General features: G+C 42.8%; 1 protein-coding gene across 13 annotated transcripts in view; it reads right to left on the bottom strand.

Moving 5' to 3' along the window:
- Positions 1–17,360, bottom strand: part of LOC118368217 (kinesin light chain 1) — a 36,468-nt gene extending 19,108 nt beyond the window's left edge. For 8 of the 13 annotated variants that reach the window (XM_035752112.2, XM_035752115.2, XM_035752114.2 and 5 more), the window contains exons 1-7: positions 16,824–17,289; positions 6,861–7,128; positions 6,370–6,600; positions 6,149–6,227; positions 4,393–4,621; positions 4,148–4,235; positions 3,553–3,654 (exon numbers count right to left, since the gene is read on the bottom strand). In XM_035752112.2, the coding sequence (XP_035608005.1) occupies positions 3,553–3,654; positions 4,148–4,235; positions 4,393–4,621; positions 6,149–6,227; positions 6,370–6,600; positions 6,861–7,127 (996 nt within the window). In that variant the 5' untranslated portion in view covers position 7,128; positions 16,824–17,289. Of the gene's footprint in view, positions 1–2,722; positions 2,999–3,552; positions 3,655–3,993; positions 4,056–4,147; positions 4,236–4,392; positions 4,622–6,148; positions 6,228–6,369; positions 6,601–6,860; positions 7,129–16,823 lie in introns of those variants that run through there. The other 5 variants (XM_035752119.2, XR_008092965.1, XM_035752120.2 and 2 more) reach the window with 5 other exon arrangements.
- Positions 17,361–17,744: the final 384 nt, after the last annotated feature.

The following is a 17,744-nucleotide window of genomic DNA, read 5'->3' as shown; positions in this document are numbered from 1 at the left end:
AGAATCTAAAATCTAAAATGTATTTTGATTTGTTTAACACTTCTTTGGTTACTACATGATTCAATATTTCATAGTTTGATGTCTTCACTATGATTCTTCAATGTAGACAATAGTAAAAAATAAAACATGATTGAATGAGTAGAAGCCCAAACGATTGACTGCTACTGTATTTTATTAAAACAAAAAATGAAGTAAACAGCCCACAATATTTTGAAAACAAATTCAACTCTAGTTTTCCAGATTTCCGTTTTTCCACATTTTATTACGTTACAGCCTTATTCTAACATTGATTTTTTTTGTTTTAATTTAAAAAAGCTCAACCTACACACACACACACACACACACACACACACACACACACACACACACACACACACACACAATGCAAAAACAGGTTTCGACATTTTTGCAAATGTATTAAAAATAAAAAAACAGAAATGCCTCATTTACATAAGTATTCAAAACCTTGCTATGAAACTTGAAATTAAGCTCAGGTACATCCTGTTTCCATTGATCATCCTTGAGATGTTTCTACAACTTGATTGGAGTCCATCTGTTGTAAATTCAATTGATTGGACATGATTTGGAAAAGCACACACACCTATCTATATAAGGTCCCACAGTTGACAGTGCATATCAGAGCAAAAACCAAGCCATGAGGTAGAAGAATTGTCCTTAGAGCTTCGAGACAGGAATGTGTCGAGGCACAGATATGGGGAAGGATACCAAAATATTTTGGCAGCATTGAAGGTCCCCAAGAACACAGTGGCCTCCATCATTCTTAAATGGAAGAAGTTTGGAACCACCAAGACTCTTCCTAGAGCGCCAGGGTTCCTCTAAGAAATGGACAACCATCTCTGCAGCACTCTACCAATCAGGCCTTTACGCTATTGGCCAGACAGAGGCCACTCTTCAGTAAAAGGCAAATGTCAGCCCACTTGGAGTTTGCCAAAAGGAACCTAAAGGACTCTGACCATGAGAAACAAGATGCCCTGGTCTGATGAAACCAAGATTGAACTATTTGGCCTGAATGCCAAGAGTCACATCTGGCATAAACCTGGCACCCTCCCTTCGGTGAAGCATGGTGGTGGCAAGATCATGCTGTGGGGATGTTTTTCAGCGGCAGGGACTAGGACTCTGGTCAGGATCGAAGAAAAATAGGAAAGGCTCAAAGTACAGAGCTCCTTGATGAAAACCTGCTCCAGAGCGCTCAGTACCTCAGACTGGAACGAAGGTTCACCTTCCAACAGGACAACAACCCTAAGCACACAGCCGAGACAACAAAGGGGTGGCTTCGGGACAAGTCTCTGAATGTCCCTGAGTGGCCCAGCCAGAGCCCGGACTTGAATCTGATTAAACATCCCTGGAAAGACCTGAAAATAGCTGTGCAGCGACGCTCCCCATTCAACCTGACAGAGCTTGAGGATCTGCAGAGAAGAATGGAAGAAACTCCCCAAATACAGGTGTGCCAAGCTTGTAGCGTCATACCCAAGAAGATTCAAGGCTGTAATAACTGCCAAATGTGCTTCAACAAAGTACTGAATAAAGGGTCTGAATACTTATGTAACTGTGATTGTTTTCAAATGTAAAAAACTATTCTAAAAACCTGTTTTTCTTTGTCATTATGGTGTATTGTGTTTAGATTGATGGGGGGAGGACTATTTAATCCAATATTTAATCAATTTTAGGCTAACGTAACAAAATGTGAAATGTCAAGGGGTCTGAATACTTTCCGAACGCACTGTACATTACATGGGACGTGCATATTCACGAGCTTCATGCTTCCTCTCCCTCCTCCATGTAAAGGAATTTGACTGCAACCAGAGATCTGGATATAATGACAAGATACTCATGTCTCCACCCTAACAATGGGAGTCGTTGTCCCAACGGCGGAAAGGCAGGCGACAAGCTTAGGTCCACCATAAGCCCATAGAAACGTACCGGGCTTATTCCGGATATATTTTGGTGCGATTGAAACCTCTCGCTTCGCCTCTTCCTCTCTGCTGCGTTTCCCTGTCATTGCTCGCTTTGTGAACGACAGGCACCTGTCCCATCAATAGATCGTTAGAAGATGCATATAGTTCATTTTAGCGGGAGAGGGCTCGACGGACTAGCGAATTCAAACTTTTAAATGAAAAGTAGCCTAGTACAAATGAAGAAGTGGAAAATGTAGCTGGCTGAAAATGGGTCTGTAACCGGCTGATTAGCCGGTGCTTATGGAAAACATTGGACGCCATCCCCATTACTTTGGATTGAAGAACAATCTCACTTCTGTCCTTTGTTTACTGGCTAGGCTAAATATCATAAGAGAATAAGAGGGGGAAGTCAGAGCAGAGCTGGAGGAGAGGCATCACAAATGGGTTGGGTGAGGACAGAGAATGGAGCAGAGGGCTAACACTGTCTCTGTCTGACTCAGAGAGACACAGAGAGAGACTGGGAGTTAGGAGTGAGACACACTGCTCATTAGCAGGGAAAGAGTACCCTTCCCTCCCTTCTATGCAGTGACTGACAGAGGCTTACTGATGAGGTAGACTAGAGTCTCTCTGATTGATGGTTTTTGTCTGAATGATCAATAGTAAGAGGTTTTCAAAGCAACCTGTGCTGCTGGATGTGTACAAATCTCACTCCTAATCTCTCCTGTGAAGTTTCTAGGTAAATTTGAAGAGTTGTACTGCAAACATCATTAAAAGTATAGGATTTCAATACAATACAAGACAGCAAGGTCTGGGTGATATATTGATTGAGTTTTATTGAGGAGAGTGATGACTTTGAATTCGAGCCAGGGTTAGTGCCTGTTACTGGGGTACTCTGTAGAGAGAGACCCTCCGTCCGCCTCCTCCTTCTAGTCTTCACCCATAGGGATAAACCAAGGACTCAGGCAGCTCATACAGTGGGAAAAGCAAAAGCTATAAAAAGAAAGAACTGCCAGGAAAATTCCTCCTGCATCAGCAACTGTCTTCCTTCCTCTGTTGCGAAAGCTGGGTGGCAAATCTCTAACCTTGAGAGAGAGCTTTATCAGAGTTGAAGTGGATAATATAAATAAAATGTCTCAGCTGTCCTTAAGCTCTGTGCTCTCCAGCACAGGAGTCGACATGTCAATCTTAGCACAGAGGGAGCATGAGGGGAAAAGGCACAGGGCGAGAAAGAGAGAGAACGCGAAACAGAAAGGGAGATGGATAAATAGAGAGACAGCACTTTGCATCTCTAGGACTGCTGAGCTTCTCCTTTATAAACATCCAATTCTGCACAGTCAAATATCATGAACCCCTTCCAGGACTCAACTCTCTCCAAAGTCAGAGTTCCTCTGAACAACAAAAAACTATAGGGAGGCTTGGGAGAGGAGGGGGTGATTACAGGCGGGAACATACACAGACGATAAGTAAAACATTTTTTTTAATGTTTGAAAAAAAGAAGAAAACTTTCCAAAGAACTGAAAAGTCCTATGAAACTTGAGCATGATTTACTTGGAGAGGAGCAGGAATCCAGATCATTCTGCAGTATTAGCACTCCATACCCACAATGCCTTGTGGTGACATATGCCCTCTGACCCACCTTTTCCCGGATCTCCAGAGCCCGCTTGCAAAGGGGCTCCGCTTCTTTGTACTTCCCCCGTTTCCCGTAGAGCACAGCCAGGTTGTTGAGTGTAGCAGCCACCTGAGACAGACACACACACACAGTAATATAAAAAGATCATGCTTGAGACAGCCTCAATCATCTGTGCCCGTGTGTAGTAGTGAGTGACTGCAAGACTCAACCATGGCAGCAGAGTGCAATTGATTTGGTGAATTAGAGGTGTGACCGATCGACGAGAGGAAGACAAACAGGGGAAACAGGAAGTGATTACTGCTCTGTAATTATATCCCAAATCAGCAGGATGAATCTCCACAACGTGCACATCACTCAGCCCACCAGACCACAGAGGGGCACACAGTGACCTTTAACTGGAGTGGTCTGGTGCCCACATGGAGGCTGAAAGGGGATAGAGAGCCTAACCTCTGCTGGTCTGAGTCTGCACTGAGGGAACTGGATGTCCAGGGAGAGTCAGAGACACAAGCCTGTTGGGGTCGACACAGTTAGTGGACCTGCCTGCCTGGCTGGTTACAGACATACTGCTGAGACACAGAGATTGATGAGAAACATCACTCACCGCTGGATGGTCCCTGCCCAGAGTCTTCTCCCTGATGGCCAGGGCGTCGTTCAGCAGGTTGGCTGCCTCTTTGTATTTATTCTGGTCCCTGAAAGAGGAGAGTGAGAAAGAGAGAGAGAAGCCATGGAGCATGTTAACGTTGTTTCTCTGACAATGAGGTCAATTACCAGTGTAGTATAATGACTACAATTGATTCACACCGAATACCAACCATCCCCACCCCAGAGCCCCTCCTCCAAGCTGACCTGTAGACCAGGGCCAGGATGTTGAGCATGGTGGCCACGTCCGGGTGGTTGTGTCCGGAGGTCTTCTCTAGGTCCTCCAGGGCCTGTTTGCAGAGGGGCACGGCCACCTCGTAGCGGCCCTGGGAGGCGTACTGGATCACCAGGTTGTGAAGGGTCCTGAGGCGGGCCGGGATCTCATAGCCTCCCTGCTGGGCTGCTGCTGCTGCTGCACTACCGTGGGGCTGCTGGACTGGAGACACAGAGCAGGGGGGCGAGGGGTTAACATATCAATTACTCACATGGACTATTCAGTCAAACTGGAAGTGTCTCATTAGACGCCCACAGCTCTGTATCACCTCTCAAGGAGGGACAGTGGGCTGAAGAAGGAGTTGTCCTCTGCAGTAAGAACACTCTCCACCACACAGGAAAAGGGCCGGTATGATACCAGTATGGTGATACTAGTTAGAATCACCACAAGGAAACAAAACGCAGTGGATTTCACTTCTTTAGGAAAACAGCCGTGATGTTGGAAACAAACATTATGTTGTCATCTAGAGTCACATTTACTTTCCAAGCTAAAGAACCCAATATTTTACATACAGCAGGTTTTTAAAGGACAAAAAAGTTTGGTCTGCTTTGTGTTTTCAATTTTGCCACGGGAAAAATATTTAGATACTGATATCATCCTGGCCCTACACAGGAAGTATCAAAAATGTCTTGCCGGAAAAAACTGATCACAGGTGTTCATTCGACTCGCACTAGAGTGACGAATCCTAACGACATGCATGGCCAAACCAAAGATATCCACTTGAAAAAGCAATGCACACACAGCAACTATGTAAAAACATACAATCCACCTTTAGCCAGGGCCCATTGTACCAACTCCAGCACCTCACTGATAGGGACCAAAGAGCCTATCAAGGAGGTAGCAGTCTGGATAGAAGAGGAGTCTAAACCACTTCACTATAACAGTACCAGCCCAGGACCATGTCATACAGACACAGAAGACTATCTCAGTCAGCTCTGCTTCATTCGGCAGCTGGATTAATGTGAGCATACTCAGGATCATTTGATGATGTGTTCCTCCCCCGCTCTCTGGAGAGCTTTCTGGCACTACCCACTCTTCCCTTTGATCCTCTCTTTCCCTCTCTCCCCCCCCTCAGAAACACAGATTAAAATAAAGTAATAATATCCCCAATACAAACACAACAAAGGACTAGAGATCCTGCTCCCATCTCCCTCCCTCCTCCACAGCCCTATCTGCATCTCATTAGCTCTCTATGCGGTGGAGCAATTCCTGGAGATGTACCAAATTGTAAAGATTTAAAGTGCACTAATGTAGATATGTACTGATATGTCTTACTTCATTTGTTGGATGTGGTTCTGTGTGGGATCATTATACGATATGGTAATGTACGTAGGATCCCTTTTGTTTAATTTTGTCCATAATGATCTGCTTAAATGGGGAGTGGTTGTCTGTCTCTGTGCCTCAGATCCTCTCCTATAAATGCTGGTTGCTAGAGTGAACCCAACCCGATGCCTGTGTGATCTGGCTAACTGGGTCCATTTCCATTTGGCCTGCTTCCACACTCAACCAGCTCTGTCTAATAGCACTGTAAAGCTCAAAGTGATCAGGCCTTTCAGACCAACAGGAGGAGAAAGTAGTTAAAGAGGGACCAGTCAATGTATTGAGGGAGTGGGGAGGGAAAGTGGGAACGAGGAGAGAGAATGGGAGGGGTGGAACGGAGAGACATGGGGATATGAAGAAGACACTCACTGCCAGGAGGTTGGTCATCCTGGTCGTCTGGGAACAGATCATCCAGATTCTCTTTACTGGAGTCAGAGTCCTTCTCCTCCTAACAGAGGAAAACAGAGAGGGCAGATGATTGTTATTGTCATTTAGAGTAAAACAGACAGATTAAAAGCAGTGGGGTGTGTGTGTGTTTGCATCAGCCTGCTTGCGCGTGGGCATGTTGTGTATGGTGTGGGTTAACTCACCGATGGCGACAGATCCTCGTCGTACTTCTTGAGCTGGTTCATGAACTCCAGGTGTTTCTTCTCCTCCTCCAGCTGAGCCACGCTCTGCTCACTCTTCTGCAGCTTCTGCTGGGTGCCCGCCAGTTCGTCCCTCAGCCACTGGTTCTCCTGGCACAGCCGACGAACCTGTGCCCGCAGCTTCTGCTTCTCCGACTCCACAGAGCTCAGGTGGCCCGACAGCGCCATCATCACCTGGGACAAACACAGCAGGGGAACAGGGGTAGTGGTGAGGCAAGGGGTCGAGGAAGAACACTGAGAACACTGGAGGTAAATTAATGGATAATCCTCTGTTTCAGTCTAGTTTACTGACACTCAGACCATTGAAGTAGTAGGTGGCTGTGGGTTCTCCATCTAGCTGTCTAATTTGCAGGTTAATTCGATCAGATCCCAGAGGGCTCTATCTCCAGCTCCCCCAGGTCCAGAGGTGTGTAGCAGACAAACAGTGTACTGACCTGTGCCTCACTCAGGCCCAGCTCCAGCATCTCCAGGGACTTGCGGATCATGAGAGACTTCTCCTCCACCAGGACACCCTGGTTTTCCTGCTTCAGGCAGCGCAGCGTGCCCAGCAAGCCCTCCAAGATAGAGTTGTGCTCCTGCTTCAGAGCCTCCAGGCCCTGGATCACCTGCTTGGTCCTGGAGATGATCTCATCCTGGGACAGCTTCTCCCCAGGGTCTTCCTCCTCCTTCAAACACACCATGGTGGACATGTTCTCACGCATCCTGTACCAGACACAAAGAAGAGGAATGGATTTAGTTGTCAGAAGTACAGATACCCTGGCCTAAGTACATTATAAATATGCTGTCCCTTTAATTCAGTGTCGCTAAATTCATTAGCCCTACACTATATTTGTTTACATTTGACTGTATCCATTGTGTTAGAGACTCAGACACTTTTGCTTAAAATAAATTCTGTCCAGGGCCTCCCGGGTGGTGCAGTGGTTAAGGGCACTTTACTGCAACGCTAGTTGTGCCACCAGACTCTGGGTTCGCTTCCAGGCTCTGTTGTAACCGGGAGGTCCGTGGGGTGACGCACAATTGGCCTAGCGTCGTCTGGGTTGGGGAGGGTTTGGCCGGAAAGGAAATCCTTGTCTCATCGCACACCAGCGACTCCTGTGGCGGGCCGGGCACAGTGCGCGCTAACCAAGGTTGCCAGGTGCACTGTGTTTCCTCCGACACATTGGTGCGGCTGGCTTCCGGGTTGGATGGCGCTGTGTTAAGAAGCAGTGCGGCTTGGTTGGGTTGTGTATCGGAGGACGCATGACTTTCAAACTTCATCTCTCCCGATCCCGTACGGGAGTTGTAGCAATGAGACAAGATAGTAGCTAATAAAAAACAATTGGATAACACGAAATTGGGGAGAAAAAGAGGTAAATTTCATAAATAAATATTTTAAAAACAACTTCTGTCCTCACGGCTGGGCGGGGTATTACATTTTATCATCAGACAGCCTTTCCAACATCCACTTTCGTCGAGCCCATCTCAATCAATATGCTCCTCCGTGTGTCTGCATCGGGGAAATCACTAGTTTTGTTGAACAAAGCGTGCTTATCAACCAATGACACACATACAGGCAGGGATATTGTGCTGAAGACAGACCTTGATGTTCGGTAAGTCGAAAAAGAAAGAAGAGTGTGGGCAATGTATTTGAAGACCTTCTGCTCTGACTTCTGCCTGTTCAAACACAGAGCCAAGCTGAGGTATTGATGACGTAAATAACCTTGGACAGAGGGAGCAGTGGAGCATTCTGTACCACAATGTTTGAGAAATGCGCTTTAACTGGCAATTCCAGGCCCCTCCCAAATCATTCTCCTACCTGGCGAATAAACTTTTATTTCAATAAATAGACGTAAAGGTCCAACTCAAAGACTATCACCACATACATTGATTTACATTGTGCATTCTAGTCATTATGCAGACGCGTCAAACGCAATTAGGGTTAAGTACCTTGCTCACGGGCATAGACAGATTTTTTTACCTAGTCGGCTAGGATTGGAACCAGCAACCTTAAGCCTGATTCACACATCAGAACCTGAATGAATAAATCAAAAAATATATAAACACTAGGCCTATAGGCTATGCCTACGCTGCGTTGTATGCCACTCCATCGTAAATATGAGCTGAAAAAACATAGGCTTTTCCATTAAAACAACTACAGCCTATGTGCATGTTGTCATCAAAATTCTAATCTTAAGTGGCGGAATTCAAACTATCCTTTTGTGAGGCGCAGCCGGGAACTATGTAGATGGCTAGTGGTGGGATCGATAAACCAGAATTGGAGGATCCATCATCGTTTAAATTTTGGGAACATATAATAGTACGTCAACAGTGAAGAGACGACTCCGGGATACTGGCCTTCTAGGCAGAGTTGCAACAAAAAAAAGCCATATCTCAGACTGGCCAATAAAAATAAAAAATTAAGATGGGCAAAAGAATAGACACTGGACAGAGGAACTCTGCCTAGAAGGCCAGCATCCCGGAGTGGTCTTTTCACTGTTGACGTTGAGACTGGTGTACTGCAGGTACTATTTAATGACGCTGCCAATTGAGGACTTGTGAGGCGTCTGTTTCTCAATCTAGACACTCTAATGTACTTGTCCTCTTGCTCAGTTGTGCTCCGGGGCCTCGCACTCCTATTCTGGATAGAGCCAGTTTGCTCTGTTCTGTGAAGGGAGTAGTACACAGCATTGTACGAGATCTTCAGTTTCTTGGCAATTTCTCGCATGGAATAGCCTTCATTTCTCAGAACAAGAATAGACTGACGAGTTTCAGGTTGAAAGGTCTTTGTTTCTGGCCATTTTGCGCCTCTAATCGAACCCACAAATGCTGATGCTCCAGATACACAACTAGTCTAAATAAGGCCAGTTTTATTGCTTCTTTAATAAGCACAACAGTTTTCAGCTATCCTAACATAATTGCAAAAGGGTTTTCCCACGATCAATTAGCCATATAAAATTATAAACTTGGATTAGCTAACACAACTTGCCATTGGAACACAGGAGTGATGGTTGCTGATAATGGGCCTCTGTACTAGTCGGCATGGCCGATTAATTAGGGGCGATTTCAATTTTCTCACAACAATTGGTAATCGGCCTTTTTGGATGCCGATTACATAGCAATCCATGAAGAAACTGTGTGGCAGGCTGACTACCTGTTACACGAGTGCAGCGTCAAAAGGACCTTGTGGCTGAAATGAGCCAGGGTAAGTTGCTGGCTAGCATTAAACTTATCTTGTAAAAAAATTTAAAATCTTCACATCATCACTAGTTAACTACACATGGTTGATGATGTTACTAGATTAACTAGCTTGTCCTGCATTGCATATAATCAATGCGGTGCCTGTTCATTTATCATCGAATCACAGCCTAATTCAACTTTGCCAAATTGGTGAAGACTTAACAAAAGCGCATTCCCGAAAAAAACACAATTGTAGCACAAATGTACCTAACCATAAACATCAATGCCTTTCTTAAAATCAATACAAATAAGTATTTTTTTTACCTGCATATTAAGTTAAAATAAATGCATGTTAGCAGGCAATATTAACTACGGAAATTGTGTCGCTTCTCTTGTGCTCAGTGCAAGCAAAGTCAGGGTATATGCAGCAGTTTGGGTCGCCTGGCTCATTGCGTACTGTGTTTCTTCCTAACAAAGACCGTAATTAATTTGCCAGAATTTTACATAATTATGACTTAACATTGAAGTTTGTGCAATGTAACAGCAATATTTAGACTTAGGGTTGCCACCCATTCAACAAAATACGGATGGTTCCGAATTTCACTGAAAGAATAAACTTTTTGTTTTCGAAATGATAGTTTCCAGATATAACCATATTAAATTATCAAAGGCTCGTATGTGTGTGTTTATTATAATTAAGTCTATGGTTTGATATTTGATAGAGCAATCTTACAGCGGTGGTAGGCAGCATTTGCATTTGCAAGCAGCTCTTAGCAATGCTTGAAGCACAGCGCTGTTAATGACTTCAAGCCTATCAAGTCCCAAGATAAGGATGGAAATACTAAAGTGACTATAAGAACATGCAATAGTCAAAGGTATATGAAATACAAATGGTAGAGAAATAGGCGACGCGTCATAATTCCTATAATAACTACAACCTAAAACTTCTTAACTGGGAATATTGAAGAAGTTGGAATATTGAACCACCAGCTTTCATATGTTCTCATGTTCTGAGCAAGGAACTTAAACATTAGCTATTTTACATGGCACATATTGCACTTTTACTTCCCCAACACTGTGTTTTTGCATTATTTAAACCAAATTGAACATGTTTCATTATTTATTTGAGACTAAATTGATTTTATTTATGTATTATATTAAGCTAAAATAAAAGGGTTCATTCAGTATTGTTGTAATTGTTATTACAAATACATTTTAAAAAATGAAATAAAAATAATCAGCCGATTAATCGGATTCGGCTTTTTTTGGTACTCCAATAAATCGGTATCTGTGTTCAAAAATCAAACTCGGTTGACCTCTACTCTGTACGCCTATGTAGATATTCCATTTTTTTTTTTTAAATCAGCCGTTTCTAACTACAGTAGTCATTTACAACATTAACAATGTCTACACTGTATTTCAATTTTATGTTATTTTAAATGGACAAAAAGCTTTTCTTTCAAAAACAAGGACATTTCAAAGTGACCCCAAACTTTTGAACGGTAGTGTAAATACCACAGTCCTCTTACATTTGGGAACTTTACAGTCCTATGGATCAAACCATGAAAAAAGGTAGGCTCTCCCCCCTCAGTTACGCACATCAACAACAAGATCAACAACAAATGCTAGCCAGAGCAAGATTAGCTAACAAGGGAATTAGATAAACCCTTTCAAACATTTTCAGATAGTTGGTCGTCAAAATTGCACTGATTAACGATGGGGAATAGTAGCCTGCTTGTCCTTCTGCTGCTTGCCTGCCAATGCATGCTTGTCCCAACCCACATTTTCACAACTGAATGGGAACTCTCCTGCCTGGACGCCCATTTGATCAATACCAAATACATTTGATTGGCAACTAAGGGTGCGTTCGTAAATTGCCTCAAATGTGTCAGAGTACGCTGTTCGTAAATTCCGAGAGTTCAGAGCACACTGCACTATTGACACTGGATGCTCTCGACGAGAGGTAGGGTTGATACGAGCGTTCCTTACAATGGCAGTCATGCACCCAAGCTAACTAGCTAAAGTTGGCTAGCTTGCTAGCTACTTTCAGACACAAATGAGAGAACACCTCACTCTGACCCTTTTAAGCTGGGTGGACACCACATGACAAAACTCAGCGACGTTAGGATTTTGAGTGTGTGTTGCCAACGTAGTGGTGCGTACACTAAACGATGTGGCACATCGTATGTGACAGTGGTCACACACTACAAGATTCTTCAGTTCAGATTCTCGATACCATGCTGTTTCGAAGACATTGTGATTTGATTTAACGCAGCTATGAGCTGTGGCTCAAAACAGACTCAAACGTTCAGACATTCACGCTTTCCATACAGAGCTGAAATATCTAGCCAACATTTTACATTTAATGTTGTTTATGAACTCCAGAGATGTAAAAATTTGACACTGGCTTTGGTTGAAGGCAAGTAGAAATGCATACTCGTAGTAGTCATTGCTCCTGCTGGAGAGTCTACACATACTGTGATGCGAAACAACGGCATCATCTCACTGGCCTCTTCTCTGGCGAGCTCTCTTTTGCTATTGCTGATCACCATTCTCAAAACTTGTTGTACATCTCACATTACAAGAGAATTGCATATTTTGTGCAGATAAAATCAAACATGTTTGAAAATATTGGGACGTCTGGGACTGTTCAAAGACGAGATCGCTAGCCCTTAAGATTGCGTCTTTGACCTGCTCACATTAAACAAGTGTCAGTGATGGCAGCGCACCCCTCACAAGTAGTCAACGACATGGGGATTTGGTCTCCGATTTCAAAAACTTGTCTGGGACAGCATAGCTGGATAGGCTGTTTACATGTTATCTAGCGCGTTAGTGACTAAATGTGCTGCTGGCGACAATTTAATTTAATCAAACCACCACAGCTATCACCATTGTGTCTGTGCCTCGATCTAGGTTGAGCAAACCTAAACATGGCGGTGTTCGCCTTAGCAATCTCACATCTCAAAATAGGGCTACTTAATGTTAGATTCCTCACTTCCAAGGAAGTCATAATCAATTAACTAATCATAATATTGATGTGATTGGCCTGACTGAAACATGGCTCAAGCCTGATGAACTTACTGTGTTAAATGAGGCCTCTCCTCCTGTTTACACAAGTAACCATATGCCCTGTGCATCCCGCAAAGGCAGAGGTGTTGCTAAGATTTATGACAGCTTAAACCCCATCAAGGATTATCAAAAATGGGCCTTTAAATTCTCTGACAACCCAAAGATTCCTAGATGCCCTTCCAGACTCCCTCTCTGTAGATGGTTTGTTTGTAAGTTGTACGTTTCGGTGTTCCTCGAGGTTCCGTTTTAGGACCACTGTTGTTTTCACAATATATTCAACCTCTTGGTGATGTCATTTGGAAACACAATGTCAACTTTCACTGCTATGAGGGATGCTAGTTATAGGTCCCAAGAAACAAAGAGATCGGATGTTGGATCTAACAATTAATCGTGATGGTTGTACAGTCATCTCAAATAAAACTGAAGGACCTAGGCGTTATTCTGGACCCTGATCTCTCTTTCGACGAACATATCAAGATATTTCAAGGACAGCTTTTCCATCTTGGTAACATTGCAAAACTAATTAACTTTGTCCAAAAATGATGCAGAAAAGCTAATCCATGCTTTTGTCACTTCTAAATTAGACTACTACAATGCTCTACTCTCCGGCTACCCAGATCAGGCACTAAAAAACGGAAAGTAAGTATTTGGTCAATAACAAAAGTTTATCTCAATACTTTGTTATATACCCTTTGTTGGCAATGACAGAGGTCAAACGTTTTCTGTAAGTCTTCACAAGGTTTTCACACACTGTTGCTGGTATTTTGGCCCATTCCTTCATGCAGATCTCCTCTAGAGCAGTGATGTTTTAGGGCTGTTGCTGGGCAACACGGACTTTCAACTCCCTCCAAAGATTTTCTATGGGGTTGAGATCTGGAGACTGGCTAGGCCACTCCAGGACCTTGAAATGCTTCTTACGAAGCCACTCCTTCGTTTGCCCGGGCGGTGTGTTTGGGATCATTGTCATGCTGAAAGACCCAGCCACGTTTCATCTTCAATGCCCTTGCTGATGGTAGGCTTTGTTAATTTGGTCCCAGCTCTCTGCAGGTCATTCACTAGGTCCCCCCGTGTGGTTCTGGGATTTTTGCTCACCGTTCTTGTGATCATTTTGACCCCACAGAGTGAGATCTTGCGTGGAGCCCCAGATCGAGGGAGATTATCAGTGGTCTTGTATGTCTTCCATTTCCTAATAATTGCTCCCACAGTTGATTTCTTCAAACCAAGCTGCTTACCTATTGCAGATTCAGTCTTCCCAGCCTGGTGCAGGTCTACAATTTTGTTTCTGGTGTCCTTTGACAGCTCTTTGGTCTTGGCCATAGTGGAGTTTGGAGTGTGACTGTTTGAGGTTGTGGACAGGTTTCTTTTATACTGATAACAAGTTCAAACAGGTGCCATTAATACAGGTAACAAGTGGAGGACAGAGGAGCCTCTTAAAGAAGTTACAGGTCTGTGAGAGCCAGAAATCTTGCTTGTTTGTAGGTGACCAAATACTTATTTTCCACCATCATTTGCAAATAAATTCATTAAAAATCCTACAATGTGATTTTCTGGAGAGAGAAAATTCTCCATTTTGTCTGTCATAGTTGAAGTGTACCTATGATGAAAATTATAGGCCTCTCATCTTTTTAAGTGGGAGAACTTGCACAATTGGTGGCTGACTAAATACTTTTTTGCTCCACTGTAGATGCTTTTGTACCCGTTTTATTCTAGCATCTTCAAAAGGTCCTTTGCTGTTGTTCTGGGATTGATTTGCACTTTTTGCACCAAAGTACGTTCATCTCTAGGACACAGAACGAGTCTCCTTCCTGAGCGGTATGACGGATGCATGGTCCAATGGTGTTTATACTTGCATACTATTGTTTGTACAGATGAACGTGGTACCTTCAGGCGTTTGGGAATTGCTCCCAAGGATGAACCAGACTTGTGGAGGTCTACAATTTTTTCTGAGGTCTTGGCGGATTTCTTTACATTTTCTCATGATGTCAAGCAAAGAGGCAGAGTTTGAAGGTAGGCATTGAAATACATCCACAGGTACACCTCCAAATGACTCAAATTATGTCAATTAGCCTCTCAGAAGCTTCTAAAGCCATGACATATTTTTCTGGAATTTTCCAAGCTGTTTAAAGGCACAGTCAACTTAGTGTATGTAAACTTCTGACCCACTGGAATTGTGATGCAGTGAATTATAAGTGAAATAATCTGTCTGTAAACAATTGTTGGAAAAATGACTTGTGTCATGCACAAAGTAGATGTCCTAACCGACTTGCCAAACTGTAGTTTGTCAACAAGAAATTTGTTGTGGTTGAAAAACAAGTTTTAATGACTCCAACGTATGTAAACTTCCGACTTCAACTGTAACTGTCAATAACTTAATAATAAAACATCTGATTGGCTCAGTATATGTTTAAGCAAAATAACACCGTATGAGGCATAAAAAAAATGCATAGAACTGCAGGAAATTAGCTTTAAAACTGCAACAAAAAAAATCTACTCTATTGAAAAATGTATAGAATGGCAGAAAATATGCTTAAAATGCAAAAATGTCTCAATATCGCCAAGATGGGGGCCTCTAAAATTCACTACAATTAGCCGCGTTGATGGGCCGGTGACATTTATCAATATATTTGCATGTATTTACACCCCAAAAAATAAATGCTAATTAGCTTGTAGTTTTGCATCATACCTACTTTGATGCTAATTAATATTTTCAAATCTGAGAGTAAATAGATCCGGATATATTGATAAAAGTCCCCTTGTCCAAGAGAGTTTTACATGGTTATCAAAACATCACGCCAGGGTAAGCCTACACGAAAAATAGTCCTTATTTTAAGTGTTTCTAAAATCCACTATGGGAAATATTAATGATGGAAAAACAATTGGAACCATTTCCCTGCTTGACGGCTAGGTTTTATAACACCTCCACTATAGCAGAGAAAGCAAAAACCAATCAGTGAAAAAGAGGAACATACACAGTGCTTGTACTGGCGAACATTCTTGCATTAAAATGAAGAGACTATGTAAGACTACTCATAGGGAGCAAGGATACTGAGAGAAACGTTCCCACCCAACCAGCCACCCCACACTGACCAAAACAGTGTCTAAAACAACAGGCAGGGCCTTCAGTGTGTGTGTGTGTCATTGTTCTATGCAGCATCCACAATTTATAGATGGCAGCTTCCCTTGGGCTCCAGTCTAAGGGATTTGCATGGTTACTTTGCCCTGGGGCATCTTCACACTGAGGACAGAATCTAACAAGGCCATTTGACTGCACTGGTCCTGTCCTCCTCACACTGACACTCAGGCCAGGACATAAATCAGTGTGTGTGTGTGTGTGTGTGTGTGTGTGTGTGTGTGTGTGTGTATAGTATTACTTCAGCTGTACTATTCATCCAAAAATGAAGAGAAAAAAAAATACACAAAACATCTGCCAGCTCTGAGACTCCATGATAGTGGCAAGTTCCTCAGTTCCACGCAGCCTAGTAGAATTCACATTCACAGCCACCTGACTTTCAAAACCCCAGCTGCCAACCCAAATACACTGGGTTCAGTATCCCTAGTCACCACAGCGTCTACATACTCCTGACCAACACAGACACACTTTCAGAGGACACAAGAGTCCTCCTACAGAACAGCCCTCCTGAATTTCAATGACAACCATCAACGCTTGGCAAGCAGTCACAGAAAAAAACAGTAGCTCAGAGGTTGAGGAGAACATATATCTAGCTACTGTAGACACAGATTGGCCAACTGAACTGTTGTTTTCATTAAGGTCCCCTTCTCGGTTATCTAATGAACTACTCGTATTCTATAAATAGAGTAATCGGTAGTACCTGTTAAGTGTGCTCAAACCTAGCTAGCTGCAGTTTTAGTGCGTGGTTTCTGTTTATAACAGATAAATTACTGTAGTTAGCTAGCATAAACTTCCTGAATACTCCTAACAACCTAATCTCAGGATAAATCAATAACAAGTGTACTGTAGCTAGCTAGCCACATGCTGTACGCAACATGTTATAATTTCTCAGATTAATTTACTTCTGTTGAATTGAAAGAAAGATTGCGTTAACTGGATGCAATGATATCGGTAACAGCCTGTTCGGCATCTAACTAGCTAACGTTAGCTGGTTGTCAACATTAGCTGCCACTGACAGACAATCCCAGCCAGTCAATCTTACCGTTCTATTGAACATCCGTTGCCCCAAAGTAAAGTGTTAGTCCGACTTCAATCTGATTCAAAACTGAAATGTTGTATACCTCAAAAGACCAAATTATTAACTGTTTATAAACTTAGCTCAGCTAACCTAGCAAACTATGTAATATCTTGCCCTTGTCTTCCTTACTGGCCGGAGACACCTAAACCAATGCAGTTTAGCTAGCTAACCTTAACATAGCTGTCACGCCGCGAATTTGATTGTTTATCGCTGCATGATCGGTGACTACATACCAAAGTAAGTCAAGAGATTGCGAAACAAAAAGGACATATATTCGCCTGTGTTACATGCTCTTTCAAGTTAGCTAAATACACGAGCTACTTTTAATTTCATTTAACTACCCAACTCGGTCTAACATTAGAGACTAATTTAGTAGGACTAACGCTGTGCGAAAATGGCGTTGCCTTCCTCGCCACCCAGCTCCCTTCCTTGATCATGATGTCATCATATTTAGATTAAAGCGGCAATTAGGAGTAGAAACATTTACAAAACGTATCAACGCCACTGTTCTTGTAATGGGGCTGGAGAAATGTACCACTCTCAAATTCATAAACAAAGCTATGGATGCAAGGACCGAACAGCCATGATTTCAAAATTACAGTTTTAATCATGTTTTGAGGTTTTATAGTGTTCGTTTACTTTGTTTATAAAACTTGTAGTAAACAAAACGTGTATTTTGAGTTCTAATTTGGTAGGACAGTTGAAATAAGCTCATGAGTCAGTCAAGACTCAATGGGTACATATCATACATTTGTAAATCCAAAAACGGATGTATAAACTGCTGATTGCTCCTTTAAAGGGGAAGCGACAATAACATTGCGACAATGCCATCGATTGTTTACTGTAGCACATATATATATATATATATATATATATATATATATA

The sequence above is a fragment of the Oncorhynchus keta genome, chromosome 35, assembly GCF_023373465.1.
Source record: "Oncorhynchus keta strain PuntledgeMale-10-30-2019 chromosome 35, Oket_V2, whole genome shotgun sequence".
NCBI classification, from domain to species: domain Eukaryota; kingdom Metazoa; phylum Chordata; class Actinopteri; order Salmoniformes; family Salmonidae; genus Oncorhynchus; species Oncorhynchus keta.
This window is presented reverse-complemented; position numbering and strand designations above follow the sequence as displayed.